The sequence below is a fragment of the Vulpes lagopus genome, chromosome 17, assembly GCF_018345385.1.
Source record: "Vulpes lagopus strain Blue_001 chromosome 17, ASM1834538v1, whole genome shotgun sequence".
NCBI classification, from domain to species: domain Eukaryota; kingdom Metazoa; phylum Chordata; class Mammalia; order Carnivora; family Canidae; genus Vulpes; species Vulpes lagopus.
In genome coordinates, this window is record NC_054840.1 from 35850556 (window position 1) to 35868405 (window position 17850).

Below are 17850 nucleotides of genomic sequence, written 5' to 3' on the forward strand. Positions count from 1 at the left end.
GTCACTGGGTGAATTTCCTATGTTGGGAAAGGGAAAGGAAGGGAGGGGAGGGAGCAGAGGGCAGGGGGAAGAAGAGAAGGGAAGGGGAGAGGAGGAGTGGGAAGGTCTCCTTTGCCCCTCACACCCTCCACTAAGGACAAGGCCCCCATCAGCACAATCCCTATGTCCTTAGTGAGGATCTAGGGTACCAGGTACTCTGCTGGGTGTTGAGGGTTACAGAAGAGAAGGTGAGGTCCCTGCTCACAGGCAGTTCAAAACCCATTTCAGGAAAAGAATAAGCAAAACCACCTATTAAAGCAATGTGCTTTCCAGTAGAGGGATGAAGGCAGAGCTGCAGGACTCGGCTTCCCTGGGTTCCAACCAGTGCTCCAGCACCACATTCTGGGAAAAGCAAAGGGAAGCTCCCAGTGGTACCAGCAAAACAAAACCCAAGTGAGCCCTCTGGGGGTAGAGGTTAAGTGTGTGTCTCTGTCAGTCTGAGGGATGGTGAGATCAAGTGCAGAATGAATGGCCAGGACATCATTCCATATGCTAAAAGTTTCAAAGGCCACTGGGCACTCATTCACTGCACACAATAGTGTTTCAAGGGCAACCACATTCTGTACTCTGGCAGGCTTAAAAGTGAGCCTTGACAGCACAGTGCTTCCCAAACTAGTTGGAGAGGGGGTTGAGATAGGATCCACGGCCATCGAGAGCCGACAAGGAATCCATCAAAGCTGTCTCCCTGTGCCCTGCACAAACGTAGGCTCATCCGGGTGGACTCCTTCGGCAGGCTGTGCTGGTTCGCTGGCACTCCCATTACGAAGTACTGTCTTCTCACAGTTCTGGAGGATCGAAATCCAAGATCAGTGTGGCACCAGGGTTGGTTTCTTCTGAGCCTTCTCTCTCTGGCTTGAAGACGGCCAGCTTCTCCCCAAGTCTTCCCACGCTCTTCCTTTGTGTGGGTGCGGTCTGTGTCCTAATCTCCTCTTTTCCTAAGAACACCAGTTGTGCTGAATCAGGACCCACCCGAATTACCTCATTTTACCTTAATTCCCTCTATAAAGGCCCCAGCTCCAAATACAGTTACATTCTGAAGTCCTGGGGGTTAGGACTGCACCATGTGAATTTGCAACGTGGGGAGGACACAAATCAGCCCATAAGAGGGGAGATCTGTGCATGGATGTCCTGGGGTATGGGGTGGGGGGACACAGCATCCCCCTCACCCCTGACCCACGCTCTTGTACATGTGGCTGAATAATCCAAGTACTGGCACTCTGGGGGGCCACAGAGGAAAGTGAGCTAAGGTCATCCCAGGGAGGGGTGAGCCCCTTAGGGTGAAGCAGGGATTATTTTCCAGCTCAGAGAACAGACAGGGGCGTGGGGAGCAGGGGCAGTGGGGAGACAGGCCAAGGCGAGTGCCTGGAGGAATCTTGCAGGAGGGAGGGGGTGCCAGGGCCCCAAGGTGGACAGGAGGGCTGGACTCCACCTGCTTCTCAGCCCAGAACTGGCCCCAGCAATCGGACCAGGCAGGTAGTCCAACACATGCATTTCACGTGAGTGAAATGGCTGATAACCAATTGAAAACGTTCCACACCCCCGCTTGGGGTTTCCTCCAACTCTCAAAAAATATAAATATGTTGGCAAAAGTGCTCTGCCCTTCAGGACAACAGTCTAAATTCTTCTATCCAAACCCCAAAATGTTGTTTATATAATGAGTTTGAAAACAAAAGGAAAATATCAGAAGGCCTTCTTCATGATTCTGATACACATATTATTCTGTTCAGAGGCCTCCTAATTATAAAGCTACACAATAAACCTCAATTCCCACAGAGTTATTCTTCTCTATCAGGCAGATGGTAATTGCTTTTTAAAATATATGTGTGTGCATGTGTGTGTGTCTGTGTGTGTGTACAACTCGCGGCTTATCTGTTTAAGTTATCTGTTTTGAGGAAGTAATATCTATCTTTTCAAATTGCCTAATTTTTTATTCTGCAGAGGCTAACTCTGAATAAAATTTCTTTTCAAGAAACATATTGCTGCCTAGATGAAAAAGCAGTGCTAGCAAAATAGAATAGATTCTCAGAAAAGATGAGGCTGCAGAGCAATGGCTTCAGGGGGCGGTGGTACAAGCCCCCCTCCCATGCACCCAAAGGGCAGAGCAGCAAAGGTTCTGGCTGTTCTGCTGGCAACATGCCAGGCAGGTTGGGACGGAAGTGGCCTCCAGGTCTGGCCACATCCCAGGGGCAGGTAGACGTGGCATTCCAGGCATTTTTGGAATAGCTGAGTCCTGGTTACTCCCAAGGATTTAGAGGATCATTCCCTTTCTTTAAAGATGGCTTCATATTGAGCTCCAGTCTCAGCCCAGAATAATGCTTTCCTGCCTATAAAATGTTCCACGGAGACAAATATTTTGTGGTGGAGAGAGGGGGTTGCCTTTCATTAGTGGAGGACGATGTAGGGCAGAATTTTAACGCTGTAGGTCAAAGCTTATTAGAAAAGAGTGAAGTCAATTTAGCATTTTCTGAAAGATGAAAGATGAGACCAGACTAGACCAAATGAGGACACGACAATAATAAGCAAAGAGCGCCGGGCCTGGCGCAGAGACAGGGTGAGAGCTATCTTGTAAGCCTGTAACGCTTTCAGAGTTAAATGCCAATCCAGCGTGGGTGTCCACTCACCAGCCACCCACGCTCAGGGCGGGAAGGGTTAGGGCTGCCCCTGAGCCATCAAGGCCTAAACCAAAGGCACTGGAAGTGGAGGAGGCCACTCAGACCGGCAAGCGTGACATCAGGTGCCACGCTTCATCAGGTGCCATCCAGTCCTGCTGGATGCGGCGCCCAAGCTCACAGGAAAGCCACATTATCCCGGCTTGCTCGCCCGCAGAACAACAAACAGGTCCGCCTAGTCTCATTTGTTGACTCAGGAGCTGGTTTCAACAAGAGGTGCAAGTCTGAGGCAAAGAGAGAAGGGTCATCGCAGTATCATTGTGCACTAAGATACACCATCCTTGCAAACACGATAATGAGACATTTTGGACAATTTTTTTAAGGGTCCACTTGCTTCTAATGAATTACTATAGATTTTTCTGTCATGGTGCCTGTGTATGTTACGCCCACCCACATATCCATCTGTCCCAGACACGTACATTTCTTGCAGAAATGTTTATAATTAAAACTTACATTTTTAACAAGATAAAGGACAAAATGAAACCCAAACATGGGTTTAGCAGTAGAGAGGCAACTCAGAGTCAGCAGCAGAATTCCAAAAATATCATTTGCTCCCGAAATAAACTGAAGTCTCGAACCACCAGCATCATTCCCCAAATATCTTGCTTTCATCCAGTTAAACACTCTTGCACTTTGGGATCCCGTGGGATTCTAGAATCATGATGGGACAGTGACAGCCTTAGGTCTTCATTACGGCCTCTGCATTCCATCAAAATCGTCATGGTGTTGGGCACTGGCTTCTCCCATCTTTTTCCCCCTCGTTAACGCGTACTCTCTATTAAACTAGAATTTAGCGTGTGGCTCTCCACCTCAAGCCCTTTCTAAGTGTTTGAAAGACTTCCATGCCAGGGCTGCCCAGGCAGCAGATTGGTCTGTCAGGGGCTCTTGTCACCCCGTATAGATACAACCCTTCTCATTCCTGGATTAATTCATCTGCACATGCATTCAATCCTTTGGTAAGAGTGCATTCAGAAAGGCTGTCCACAGAAAGACAGCAGACTAAATTTTATCTCACATTGCTCTTGGAGATATTCATTGCATATATTAAAATCTCTGGTCTTGCTCTTTTAGCATTGTTTCAGATGTTAGTTCTTTGTTTAGAGAAACGCTTTTTCTCAAATGTTTGGTGGAGTTTTATTCACTGTGAATATGTGATCGCTCAGGAATTCCTGCCCAAATCCTGAGTGAGCCTGATTCTGAATTTCTGGTCTCCCATGATTGAGGGTGAGGAGTATCCTTCCAGAAGGAGTGAACAGGTACTGATCAATCAGGTGAGTATCTTCCCCCTCATCCCGGGTCTCTAGCTACACCCATGCTTTCTCCTAAGTTTGGGGACATCTTGCCAGACACAGCCAGGATCACCTTGGTGACTATCTGGAACCACTTCCTGTTCTTTATCTCCACTCCCTCTGAAACCACTCCAAGCTTTGTGGAAGAGCTTCTGGGCTCCTTTCTCTGACAATCTGCTCCAATCTGCTATTGTCTTTCAAGGGCTCCTCCAAATTTCATGTCCACAGATGAGCCTCTTTCTTGTTTTCTGGCAGTGATGCTGGTGGGAGTGTTAACTGGTACAGTCAACTTGGAAAAGCATTTAGAAGATTCTTGTAAAGTTAAACATATGCCTAGCCTTTGACACAGCCATTCCACGCCTTGTCATAGACCCGAGGGAAGTGGAAATATAGGTCCGAGAAGACTTGCACATGAGTGTGCATAGAAGCTATATGCACCATATTCAGAACTGGGGAGCAACCCAAATGAGAAGAGTCAAAACAGAGGGTGTCTCCGGTGGAGTGGAGGGGCAGGGTGGGCTGGAGCAGAAAGGAACTTTCTGGAATGACAGAATCAGTCCATATCTTTATGAGGTATAAGTTACGCAGGTGCCTATGTTTTTTTCAAAACCCACTGAGATGAGCAGTTAAGATCTGTGCCCTTCACTGTATGTAAATCAATCCTCTATTTAAAATAATTTTTAAAATAAGATGCTATTTCTGAGCAGGAAATATGCAAGGTTTATTTTTAATTATATTTTTCAAAGCTGACATGAGGCAAGAAGACATTCACTGTCTTACACTGCTGGTAAGATAAACAGCAAAGAGGTTCAAAAGATCCCATTACATTCTAATGCTTTGAAAATGCATAAGATAAATATAATACATGTTCTCAGTTTCAGTTAATTATAATATTTCACTCACCACCCCTCAGCTGTGCCAGGAAGCAGAACTGACTTTCCTTCCTCAGAATACTATATTCCGACCTATATTTAGACCGAATATTTAAGGTAACTTTGAATAGAGATGCCACCTTGACACACAATATCAGCTGTCATTTCACACTTCCACACAACCAGAAAGTAGCTGCCTTTGCCTCAAGCGAAGATGAAAAGGACAGGAAAAATGAGATGATTATCTCTGGAAATCTCTCTAAGACCAAGCGGTTTCTTCTTCAGAAAAGAATGCATGACTCATTTCATCATTCAAGCATTCCTTCAACTGTCAGGGAAAGTCTATATTCCATAATTACAAAAGCTGTCTCAGACCCTTCCTTCTCTGCCCAAAAAGCTAAGCCTAGCCCAAGAGGAGCCCTGCAGAGATTGCCACGGTGATGGTTCTCCCGGGGCCTCCAGGTAGGCTGCACACTGACTGCTGTGGACAGAACCACCTGACTCTCCGAGGTCCCAAAGTAACCAAGGTGTCGTGGTGCGGTGCTGGCTCCCACGGATGCTCCAGGGACAGCAGAGGCCAAGCAGCTGTGGATTCAGGGGGCCCTGGCATGATGCACCTGCAGCCCTCCCAGCACCCACAGCAGCTTGGCCTGTGACCCCTTGTGCTCCAGCTGCTGGAGGTGAGCTGCTAACACCATAGGGTAACACACCCCTCCTTCTTGTGGCTTCCTTGGCACCCCTGTTTCTTCTTTTGTTTCTCAAACATTTCCATGTTCAGTGACCCTTGTCACCAGTTACCTGGATTGAATCTCTTGCACTGAAACACAGTGTGTCTCTGTGTTCCTCATCAGACCCCAATTAATACAGAGTTGAGGACGAGGAGCAGGTTCCAAGCCCGGGCAAACTACCTAATGCCTTTGACCTTGAGCCCAGTGATGATGGGCTTGACGTTGTGGTTAGGACGTAAAGCGGCAGCAGCACAGCTCTGTGATCACAGCCTCTGTGGTCTGAGATGAAGGACGCACGGAGAAGAGAGAAGGTAGCTGTGCACCTGGCCAGTGGGGCAGGAATGCAGACACCAGCTGGGAAGCGCAGGAGGGCTGCACCTGACTCAGGCAACAACTTACAGGAGAGAAATGGCAAGCCTTGGGATCCGGATCGGGACTCTGAGCTCAAGATGAGTCAGAGCCGGCAGGACACTCCATGAAGGTCCTAAGAGGCTATCACGATCCTTATAGCAGCTGTAGAACTGGCACAGCCGAAAATCAGTCCCCAAATTTGATTCCTAGAGTTGCAGAATTAAATAGTACCTTGAATTCACAGCCTTGCCAACCCTCTGGTGCAGAAGTTAGGGCATCAGTTGGGAAAAGTAGCACCCTGACCACCAAAATGAGTCCATTGAGTTGACCCAGAAAGCTTCGAGATCCTATGACCCTAAAACGCCTTAAGAGTCCCTTGCTTGAGAAATAGTTTCTCCTGGCCTGGTTGAGAATACTAGCCTCCCTGAAGACCCATAATAATCTTGCCCAAGGAAGCTGCCTTGTGAAGGAGGGCCTGTTGTCCTCAACACTCACCCACCACTTTTCATAGCCACCAAACCGGAGCTGGCTCACCCTGAGGGAACACATGCCGTGTTGGATCCAAGAGGAGAGATCTTATACTCCAAAGGAATTGCAAGATGATGTTATTCGAAATGGCAGAAACCTGTGTCCCAAACCGAAGGGGAGAGTGGGGAGCTGCTCAGGTGCAGGTCAGAGGAAATGTGAGCAAAGATTGCGTGCACGCATGACCCAAAGCCCTTCATTCTACATTCCACTCTCCTAAATTGAGCTATTAAAACTCTACCAGGAAGGTTCACGTGGTAAGGACTTCTAAGGGACTCCCAGACCTCCCCGTTTCCTTCTAGAGAGTGGCAGCTGGCACCTACTATCCAGGGCAAGACTGCATTTCTCAGGATCCCTTGGAGCCAGGTGTGGAGTGGGGTACGAGTCAAGGTGGTGTATCTAACCTCCAGGGCATTTAAGGACAAACATTTTCAGAACCAGGAAAAGACATCAACAGAAGCACCAAGGAAGCCATGGGGTAACTGCCCCGTCCCATTACATACAGGAGAAAGTAACTCCTTATATGAGCCTCTGGATTATTTTTTGTTAAAGCAACTTAACCAGTGCTCTAACCAAAACAAGACACACTCTTAAAACATAAATACTCCTAGGGAACTATACATTATTTCAAATTTCATATGAATTAGTTTCACCAAGGTGTTTTCTTCCAGAATCTTTGAAGTTAAGTCAGACAGCCTGGTGCTTCGAACACCGCCTGCCCAGCACTTAGGGCAGACAACCATAATTGATGATCATGTTCTCCAAGCCCATGCTAGTCCTCATCACAGCACCGCTGGCAGCGGTGATCCGAGTGGGTGAGGACATGAAACCCCACTTGCCATCCTGAGTTAGGTTTGGATGGGAAAGAGCAAGCTGGGTTGGTCACTGAAGAAAAGCTTTGATAACTAAGAGCAGCGCAAAGGCCCCAAGAGTTATGGAGTGAGGGACAGTGAATCGTGCAGAACGCTCAACCATTCCAAGTGGGGACAGTCACACTAGGATACAAGTTGTAGAAGTCAGAATACTTGCTTACAAACAATAGAGTTCATCAATCAAAAAGGAACATATAGATGTCACTCAAAGAATCTCCAGGATGATCAGGGATTTGTTTTGGAGGCTACACGGCCTGAATGCACCCACATGATACACCTGAACTACCCCAAGAGACAGTTCTAACCGGCGTAGGAGCCTATAGATGGAACCACCAGCCCCGAGCTCCAAAGCCTCCCAGGAGTGGCTACTGCCTCTGAAATGGCTCTCTACTCCTCCCCACTCCCCAGAATGAAGCCTTATTGGGCCCCTCCTGTCTTCTAACCCAAAGTTCTGCTGTTACTTGGGATTGGCTGAGACCTTAATTTCTCTGTGCCTCAGTTTACTCATCTATAAAGTGGAGATAAATGTAACACTTACTTAGTAGGTACCAACTTAAGGAAAATCACTTAACGAAATTTCGCTTAATGAAAATTAAGTGCCACCTAAGTGCTAGCTTTGATGATCAATTAATGAAAGGCACACATCGTGTATGACCTGGCGACCTCAGAGATCCACACTATGCTGCCTTGGAGTGAATTCTTCTGGCAGGAAATGTTACTGCATTTTGATAGTAAGAAATCTTAACACCTTTGCTTGAGAGCATGAACATTGTGTATGCTTGGGGACAGGTATTTTGAGGTGGTCTGGTTGACGCCTTGGTGACTACAAGATTGGAACTCATGAAGAAATAGAAAAACTGGGATGAGTCTTTTGGGGCAAAGAATAAAGGGGCAAATCCCACTTTGGCATCTCTTTATAAAAACTGCAACTGGAGACAGCTGACCCCTAGGACCATTGATTCAAATGCTCATGGGAGAGTCATTGGCAGGTACAGAACAGTTCCCAGAGGATCAGTGATTGTGACAACCAGCCTCCCTTCCTCCCTTCCTTCCTTTCATGGCAGATTGGCAAGGCTCTTTCTGCAGACAGTCCCTAAGTGTCCCCTCCCCCGCCCCAACACTATTTGATAACAGAGAAGCCAGAGACCCATACTGCCTTTGAGACCATTTTATTTAACTAAATGCTCTCAATTCAACTGTCTTGATGTAAACTTAATCTTCAATAAGCTAATTTTTGAATTTGCTAACAATTTTTCATTATAGCTGCAATATATTCCTTTTTAGAATATTTGAAAATCAAATTTTAAAAAAGGAATAACTATATCAACAAAAGGTAACCCCTACATATTGCTGGGCTCAGTAGGTATCCACTCATTTCTCTGGGGACGTAGAACTTTCCAGAATCTTCTGGGATAAAAGAATGACGGAGATTTACAAACCATAAAACCAGGGGCAGACCAGGTGGCTCATCAGTTTAGCGCTGCCTTCAGCCCAGGGCCTGATCCTGGAGACCCAGGATCGAGTCCCACATCAGGCTCCCTGGATGGAGCCTGCTTCTCCCTCTGCCTGTGTCTCTGCTTCTCTCTCTCTCTCTCTCTCTTGCTCTCCTTCTGTGTGTGTGTATGTGTGTCTCTCATAAATAAGTAAATAAAATCTTTTTTAAAAAAAACATAAAACCATACAGATCTTCCTTCCTTCCTCCCCTGCTGAAGTAAATGTCTGGATCCATGGACTGGAGCTGTACTGCCTATACTAACATCATAATTGTTACTATGTAAATTCTTCACCGTCTCTTCTTTTGTCCTATGCATAGTTTTATGTTGTTGTAGCCACGGTGTAGATATAATTTTGCACTCTGCTTTCTCACTTAAAATTATTATGTAGATCATAAATATTTTCATTTTGCTATATAATCCTCATAACTGTAATGTTATTGCTGCATAATACACCCTCAAGTGGATTAGGTATAATTTACTTACTGCTTCTCCTCTTGTTATAAATTTAGGTTGTTTCCATTTTTTTGCTAACATTTGGTTTTAGCCCTTTGGAGAGTTGATCAGAGATGCTGTAAGTGCGATAGATCCTAAGTAAGATGACTACCCATCCTGTGTGTTGGTCGGTACTGCTGTGGCCTCTCGTCCCAGCATTTCCCTCTCAAAAAGTATCTGCATTCAGACAATAAATTATGTGACTACCCTAGTAATAATCCCATTCAAACATAAAAGTTTTACACTAGATTTCTGGGATTTCGGCTACACTATTCTCAAATCACACTGGATGACTTCCCTGCTTCAGGTAGACATGGTCACCGTCACTGCCACAAATGTTTCTGAGGCCTGCTTCACCCAAGGTCAGCTGACTGTGGCGAGGACACTCAGGCCTGTCCTGGTGGAGGCTTTCTCATCCCCCCTGCCCCCAGGGGCTGGGGCTGATACCCCACCCAGAGTCCTGGCTGTGTGCTGCACTGTCAGGAACCCCTGGTCAACCCAGACCACCAGGCTGGGAGGCGTGGGACCAGGGTGTAGGTGGGGCACAAGGCTGAGCCCGGCCAGTTGCTCTTTGAAACTAGTTTTCTTCACCAGTAACGCTGGGTCAGACAAAACCCAAGAGGGCTTCTGAGGCCATAAAATGAGAACATTTGTAATGCCTGCCCGTACCCCTCAATGTCACCTTCCACTGCACACCCCTCTTCTTGCAGATTAAATGAACTCACAGTTCTTTACAGACAGACATCATCTTCCTTCTCAACCTATCCTTACAAAACAGAGCTGGACAAAACGAGGTCACCAGAAAAGCCCATGAGACCCAGACAAACAGACCTTCAGTCCGTTGCAGCTGAGATCTGATCACCATCGTTGGTCTTGAATGGGCCACTGCACGGCTCTCGGCTCCGCCCACCTGAACACAGCCTCCCGCTTCCGCACCTTTGTACACAGGCGGCTCTCTCTGGGGTCCTCGGCGTGCAGGCCTCTCAGCTCGCCCCCCCCCCCCCCCGTGGTGAGGAGTATGCTAACACCTCCTTTTCGCTGTAGACAACCCCAGAAAACCGAACCTCGTACCCGTTCGGTCTCTGCTAGTCTCCACAGTGACCTGATGCGTTATTTTTCTCCGTGAAAATATTTATAATTTGGAAAAAGTGAAAATAAGAAAGACGCTCAAAAAGCGAAAAACAAAAAACCGTGATGGCACCAGAATGAACACGCTCTGTGATGAACTCAGAGGCTCCTCAGGTTGAAAGCCAAGTCGGGAAGAGCGGCGAAGTTTACAGCGCTCAGCCCTTGAAGTTCACGGGGTGATTTCTCCCGTGTTTCACGGAGCTCGCACGCCTCCCAGCACCGCGCAGTTTGGCCGCACGCCCGGGAACCAGCGCGGCCGCGCGCCTCCCGCAGGCCTCCGACTCCGCCGTACTCGGGTCGTTCCGGCTCTGGAGCACCCGACGAGCTCTTGGCTTGAAATTTCAGCAGACCAGGAGAAGTTTCAGTGGGTTAAGGCAGAAAGGGGGGAGAAGGACCCCCTCCCCTTCCGCGGCGGTCCCGAGGTCCCCGCGGGGACCGGGGACTCCGGGCGGGGAGGGGGGCGCAGGGGGCCCGCCGTGCGCCTCGGGCACCCGCCGGCGCCGGATGCGTTTCCCCGGCAGTTTTGGGAACCTCTCCCGAAAGGCCGCGCTCGGCGGTCCCCTCCTCCCCTTTGCCGAACGCTGGGCCCCGGTGGCGTGGCCGGCCGGGGGGCGCGAACTCGCGTAACGTTCACCCCTTGGAGTCGGGACCCGCGGGAGCTGCGCTGGAGGGGCTGCGGCGGGCACGCTCCCCGCCCCCGCCCCCGCCCCCGCCCCCGCCGTCCGTCCTGATGGACGCGTCCCCGCTGCCGGGCCCCTAGTCCCGGGCCTCCGCCGCCCAGGACCGCTGCGCGGGGCCCCGGGCTCCCCCCGGCCCGAGAGAGTCGACAAGCAGGTTGCTTTCGGCCCTTGCCCCCGCCCCTTCGCCTCCAGGTTGTTCTAGCGAGGTCAAGCGAGGTCAGAGGCTCGGGCCGGCGGCCGCGGCGAGCCCGGGTCTGCGGCCCAAGGACCCTGAGCCTCCGCTACGCCCCCGAGCGCGCCGCCCCGCCCCCCGCCCCCTCCCTCCCCTCCCCTCCTCCCCGGCTGCTGCGGGCGGCTCGGCCCCGCACCCCGCACCCCGCACCCCGCGCCCGCGCCCGCACCCCGCACCCCGCGCCCCGCGCCCGCGCCCGCACCCGCACCCCGCCGGCCCGCCGCGCGCCGCTGTCTCCCCCCAGCGGCCGTGGCGTGTCGCGGCGGGAGCCGGGCGGCGGGGGCGGCACGGCGCAGGCAAGCCCGCGGCTCCGCCCCGCGCCCCCCCCGGCCGGCAGGGCCGCCCCCTCCGCGCCGCGCTCGGCTCAGACGGAGCAGCCGCCTCTGCAATGTCAGCAGCCGCAGCGGCGGCGACGCGAGCGGCAGCGGCTGGGGCCCCGCGGTAGCCGCCAGCGCAGCGCGGCACGGCCCGGCCCGGCGGGCGCTTACGGCGCGAGCCCGCGGCCACCTCGCTGCCTCGGGGCGCTGCGGGCGGCTCTGCGCGCCCCGGCGCGGCGCTCGGACTCGGGGCCAGCCCGGCCGCGGCCGCGCACAAAGGGCCGCGGAGAGCCGGCTGCGGGGGCTGCGCCCGGGGGCCCGGGACACGGCCCGCCGCCCCGCGCCAGGCGGCCGGAGCCCCAGTGGGAGCCCGGCGCGTCCCATGACAGCGGCGACCCCGCGGCCGCCGAGCGCGCGTGCTGCCCACGGGGCTGCGCCACGGCCGCCGGCGCCGGGGGTGGCTCGCGCCGCGCCCCGCTGAGCGCTCGCCCGCGCCCCGCGCCCCGCGGCAGGAGCCCCGCGCCCCGCGCCCCGCAGCAGGAGCCCCGCGCCCCGCGCCCCGCGGCAGGAGCCCCGCGCCCCGCGGCAGGAGCCGAGGGAGCCCCGCGGCCGGAGCCGAGCCTAAGATGGCCACGCTGCTCCGCAAGATCGGGCTCATCCGCCTGCACAACCGGGACACCGAGGACCCCAAGCACCACCACAACCACCGCGGCGGCGGCCAGCAGAGCGCGTCGCTGCGCGGCAAGGGCGGCGCCAAGAGCGGCCACAAGCCGCCGCCGCCGCCGCCGCCGCAGCTCCCCCACCCCCCCGGGGGCGCGGGCGACGCCAGCCCCGGGCCCGGCAAGGGCAAGGCCAAGCGCGCGGCGGAGCTGGCCCCGCGCGACAAGCAGCCGCAGCCGGGCGCGGGCGCGGCGGGCGCGGCGGGCGCGGCGGGGCGGGCGCGGGCGCGGGCGCGGGCGCGGCGGGCGCCGGGGGCCCCCGGGAGCGGGCGGCGGGCGCCAGGGCGGGGCCGGGCCCGGCGGCGGCGGCGGCGGCGGCGGCGGCGGGGGGCGGCGGCCTGGTGCCCGCGGCGCGCCAGCAGCACTGCACGCAGGTGCGCAGCCGGCGGCTCATGAAGGAGCTGCAGGACATCGCGCGCCTCAGCGACCGCTTCATCTCGGTGGAGCTGGTGGACGAGAGCCTGTTCGACTGGAACGTGAAGCTGCACCAGGTGGACAAGGACTCGGTGCTGTGGCAGGACATGAAGGAGACCAACACCGAGTTCATCCTGCTCAACCTCACCTTCCCCGACAACTTCCCCTTCTCGCCGCCCTTCATGCGGGTGCTCAGCCCGCGCCTGGAGAACGGCTACGTGCTGGACGGCGGCGCCATCTGCATGGAGCTGCTCACGCCGCGCGGCTGGTCCAGCGCCTACACCGTGGAGGCCGTCATGCGCCAGTTCGCCGCCAGCCTGGTCAAGGGCCAGGTAAGGCGGGGGCGGGGCGGGGCGGGGCGGGCCGCGGGCCTGGGACCGGGACGCGCGGGGCGCCCCCCCCCCCGGGCCCCCGGGGCTCGGGCTCCGCCGCGGCGGCCTCAGCGCTCGCGCTCCCGGGCCCGTGGACCTTGTGCTTTCCCGCCGGCTCTCCCGGCTGCGCCCACGCACACGCCGGCCGCCGCGTCTCTCCCCTGCTCCGACCGCGCGGAGCCCTCGCCGTCCTCCCACGCGCCCCGTCCCTGCACCCCCTGCCCTTTGCGGCCAGCCCCACGCCCGTCCACCCCTCTCCCTCCATCACTCGCTCCCCCTCTCCCCTTCCTCCCCCCCAGCCCCTCCCCTCGCCTCTCCCACCCCCTCTTCCCCCTCATCTGCTCCTCCGTAGCTCGGTCCCCCATAGGTCCCCCATAGCCTCCCGACGGTGGAACTTTACAGGTACCCCAGGACCTGAACGCCCAAGCCAGTTTATCACACACACACGTGTGCCCATGCGCACGCGCGCACACACACACACACACACACACACAAAGGTCTTCTCCCCAACATCTCAGGTGGGTGCTGTGCAGGTGGGGTGCGCTGCAGACACTCGGCCTGCTGGTGAATCTGCTCCCCGGCTCTGCTTTGCAGGCTCCTTCTGAGCATCATCTAGGGCAAAGGTGAAAACCGTGCTCTTGAGAAATTTCACTGGAGAAGCAGAGGTGTAGTTTGAGTGGTTCCTTAAGTGACAAGGCCAGACTCTGTCAAGGAAACGCCTGGCACCTGCTCCCTTGCAGAACCATCACCTCTGGTCCCCATCTCTCTCACATCGGTTTCTTCCCTGGGCTTCCTGGTGCCTCCAGGAGTTGAATCCTTTATCAGGGCTAAGGATTTTTAACTAAGTGCCGAGATGGGGGGTGGGGGGCTCAATGCCGGAGTCTTCTTCCCTGTTACACCAGATGGCAGCTTTATCGAAAGAAACCCAGAGAACCTAGAGCAGAGAATGAATGGATCTTCTGAAATGTGTTCCCACCTCGCTGCAGACAGGGGCATGATGGTTTTATCTTTCCACACTGTGTGCTCTTGCTCATGCTCAGGTTGGTTGATATTGTCCTGAATCAATAGTAAACAGTTAATAAAATCATGTTTTATATGGATAGTCGTATGGAGAACCGTCGTTTTGTTTAGAAGACCCTGCATGACCTCGATTTGATCATTCTGCAGCCGCATATCAGAAGCCATCAGTTCCCTGTCACCTGCCTCTGGCCCTTTCACTGCAGGATCTTTCACACCAGTCAAATCATGCTTGTTCTGCCAAGTTCACTAGAGGTGGAGCCCCTGGGATTCCACTCAGATAGCCTCCTAGCTCCAGCGGGGAAGGATTTCATTCTGGACCCAAGTCTGTTGTTACCAAGTAACGATCCTGCCAGTCCATCGTTTCTGGGATTTAGATTCCACTTATTCCTTGAGTTAGGAAAGGGATGGCTATGAGAGGTTCATTCCGAATTCTTTCCGTTCAGTGCTGGCTCTGATGGAAGGTGCCTGAGATTTAATAGAAGCCAGAGGAGTAGGGGCGGGGGATGGGGGGTTCGTGTCACTCTGTTTTTCAACAGGGTTTTTACAAATCATGTGGAAAAATATTCTGCAAAATGCCTTTGTTATCTGTTTCTTAAATCATTGGTAAACAGAAGTCTCTGGAACAGTTGCTTACCTTCTTTCGTTCTCCACAGTGAGATGACTTTGGGGATCAGGGGCAGAGGAACATCTTTTTGCCTCATAGAGTCACAGAATCATGACATGTTAGGTTTGGAAGGGATCCTAGAGGTCCCTTGGGCCACAGCCTGCATCTTGAAAGATGTAGAAAAATAAAGATTTCAAGTGGGAAATGAGGAAGTTTCTTAAAAAGAGATACATCTTTGTAAATTTAAGTGGTTTCCATGTTTAAACTCATGCTGTGCATCATAGCTGCATGGACACCTGGGCGCTTCTCTTAAAATAAGCGGGTCCTTTGGCATATATTCCTTTCCTTCATAATTGAAATTGAGAGCCTCACACACAGTTTGCAAGTTAGAGACTCCAGCGTTGAAAGTAATTATCAACATTTCTATTTATTATTTTTTAAATCTCACTTAAGTGAACTCAGGGCCCTCCAACCAGGCATACTGTATTATTATCTGTTCTGAATTCTAGTGTATAAAATATCTGCACTGAAGGCAAGAACACAGCAACTTATGAAAACACCAGTTCAATTTCTTTGCATTTTCTGTGCTGACTTCAACACCCAAAGGGCACTGACGTGACATACACATACATACACTCTAAAGAATGCAACGTAAGAATAAGAGAAATGAAATCATAATGTTTCAAGATCCTGTGCGCAGAGAGATCCTAATAGTGTTTCGGGGACCTGAGCGTTATGTGCCTTTCCCTTGATGAAGTCCCTGCCTGCAGACTGCTCAGTGCACATATTGTAGTTACCAAATTATTTCCATAGTTAAAGGTAATAGGCTTTGGGAAAGGAATCAAAGTACCTGATTAGCTATTCAAAGAGAACCGGGACTGCTACCAAACCAATAATTAGTTTAAAAGAAAGAATCTAGTTCGGTTTCTCCATCTGTTGGCATTTCTTTTTTTAGGACTCGTTTTTCTTAAGCGACAAAGTTAAGACTTGTTTTCCTCTTGCATAACTGCTCAGCTTTACTTTCTGAATTGAGCATATACTAAGTTGATTTTGTTTCTATGCCTTCAGAGATATCGTAAAATATTTTTAAAGGTTTTACTGGTAATACTAACAAAAGATTTGTTTAACGGTTTTGTGCACAAAAAAAAAAAAAGTTTGGGGTCATCACTTGATTTGAGAAATGCGGTCATTTCATCAGAACTTTATCTGGCTGTTTGGCCATGCTGTCAAATCCCTTCTGTGCTGCTTTATAGATTGTGGTTGTTTAAAATTAAATTAACATACATTGCTCATAAGATGTATTCTATGTAGAGGTAGTGAGAGACATGCCTGTTTATTGTCTATTACTAATCCTTCTCTTGACTCAGTGGAGACATTTTTGGTCATTCTTTTGGTTTTCTGCAATTGAATGAAAAATTCTCATACTTTTAAAATGAACCAGTGAAAATGTTAAAACTTTAAACAATTGTTTATATCCTTTATCATTGACCAAACCAAAAGAAGAGGATCCATAATCCAGGGTAGGATTTTCGACGTTCAGAAGCCATAAGATGTTGGTCTGGAAAGTAAAGCCAGTTGTAGTGGGACCACAGTACTTGCACCTAGTAGGTAGCCCCCCACACAGACCTTGTTTGCAGAGATTTCTGAGGACAGGCTCTGGAAGCCTAGGCTCACCAGCACTGGTGTTCGAGGGGCCTGCCAGGAAGCTCACTGTCTTACATACTGGGTTTGGAGCTTGTGATCATTGAGTGATTGGACAGAGACCCTCTAGTTGCAGCTGTCTGAGCAAAAGGGTTCCAAAAAGTCATCTGAGGGGGCTCTAACTCAGAGTCCTGTTTTCACATCACTTTACCTCCTGAGTGTCCCCTTTTCAATTAGCTAGATGTTGCCAGGGGCAGGGAACCAGATGGCACTTGAAAGACTGTTCCATACTCCTCCTCCGCTTCCTCGGAGCCAACCACACAGCGCAGGCCAGCAGGCACACCATGCTGCTGCTAACTGCACCTCGCTCTGTGCTGAGTCCCAGGCCAGCCAAGTAAGTACCGAGGCTGCTTCACCATACTTGGTGCTACTGTTTCCGTGGTCTCTGTACAGGTGAGGGAACTGTAGCTCCACAGAGTCCGGTGAAATCAATACCTCTTGTTCTCATTCTAGCAGCGAGTGGCAAAGCTCCAGAACCCGAGCCACGGTAGTGAGGCCTGTCCAGAATGGCAGAGCCAACCCCTCAGGGGCCACCCAAGACATTGGCTGTCTCCAGGCAGTGGTCTGCTCCCGGTGACCCACATGATAACCGTTCGTGTCCACAGAGAACAGGCACCCAGTCAGGCGTCAGCAGCAGAATGAGAACAGCAGGACTGACACACCTTCAGATGTTAGTTTTTGAACTACAAACTGGTAAGCGATTGCAGGACAATTATGTTTGCCTCCCAGAGTTAGTTTCTGGGATCTTTGAATAAGGGAAGCTGACACGTGTTGTGGTCAGGTTGTGGGGGACAAGTAACGGGCTCTGCAAATCCACTGTTTGATGCTGCGGTGGGTCTCTGAGCTCGACCCTAGGACTTAAAGCGCTCTGCATCATGAGTGTCCCTCAGGATGGTGCATGCACACACATGCACACACACACAAATACAGTCTTCTTCAGAAAACTGCCAAAGGATGAGGCCTAGGAACAGCATTTTACTTATGACTGGAACTTCCCCAGGTCTTAACAGAAAAGGTGATGAAGATGACCAGCCCTTTGAATCCCAAAGTGTAGTGACTTCCAAGCTGTTATAACAGGCACCTGCTTTGAAACCCTGTATTAGTCTGCTGGGGCTGCTGGATGGCTTGAACAACAGAAATGCACCGTCTCACAGTTCTGGAAGGCAGACATCTGAAATCAGGCGTCAGCAGGGTCGGGTTCCTGTGAGGCTGTGGGGGCGAATCTGTTCCCAGGCCGCCGGCTTTCCGTGGCTGAGAGAGACGGCTGTCTTCTTCCTGTGTCTTCATGTGCCCGTCCCTCTGTGCGTGTCCAGGTCCTAAATTCATAAGAA

The 17850-nt window shown here is 52.1% G+C and overlaps 1 protein-coding gene across 1 annotated transcript in view; it reads left to right on the plus strand.

The window, feature by feature from the left end:
* Window positions 1–12230: 12230 nt before the first annotated feature.
* Window positions 12231–17850, plus strand: part of UBE2QL1 (ubiquitin conjugating enzyme E2 Q family like 1) — a 40826-nt gene continuing 35206 nt past the window's right edge. Inside the window, exons 1-2 of the mRNA XM_041731868.1 lie at window positions 12231–12600; window positions 12642–13155. Coding sequence (XP_041587802.1) covers window positions 12317–12600; window positions 12642–13155 — 798 coding nt within the window. The 5' untranslated portion in view covers window positions 12231–12316. The remainder of the gene's footprint in view (window positions 12601–12641; window positions 13156–17850) is intronic.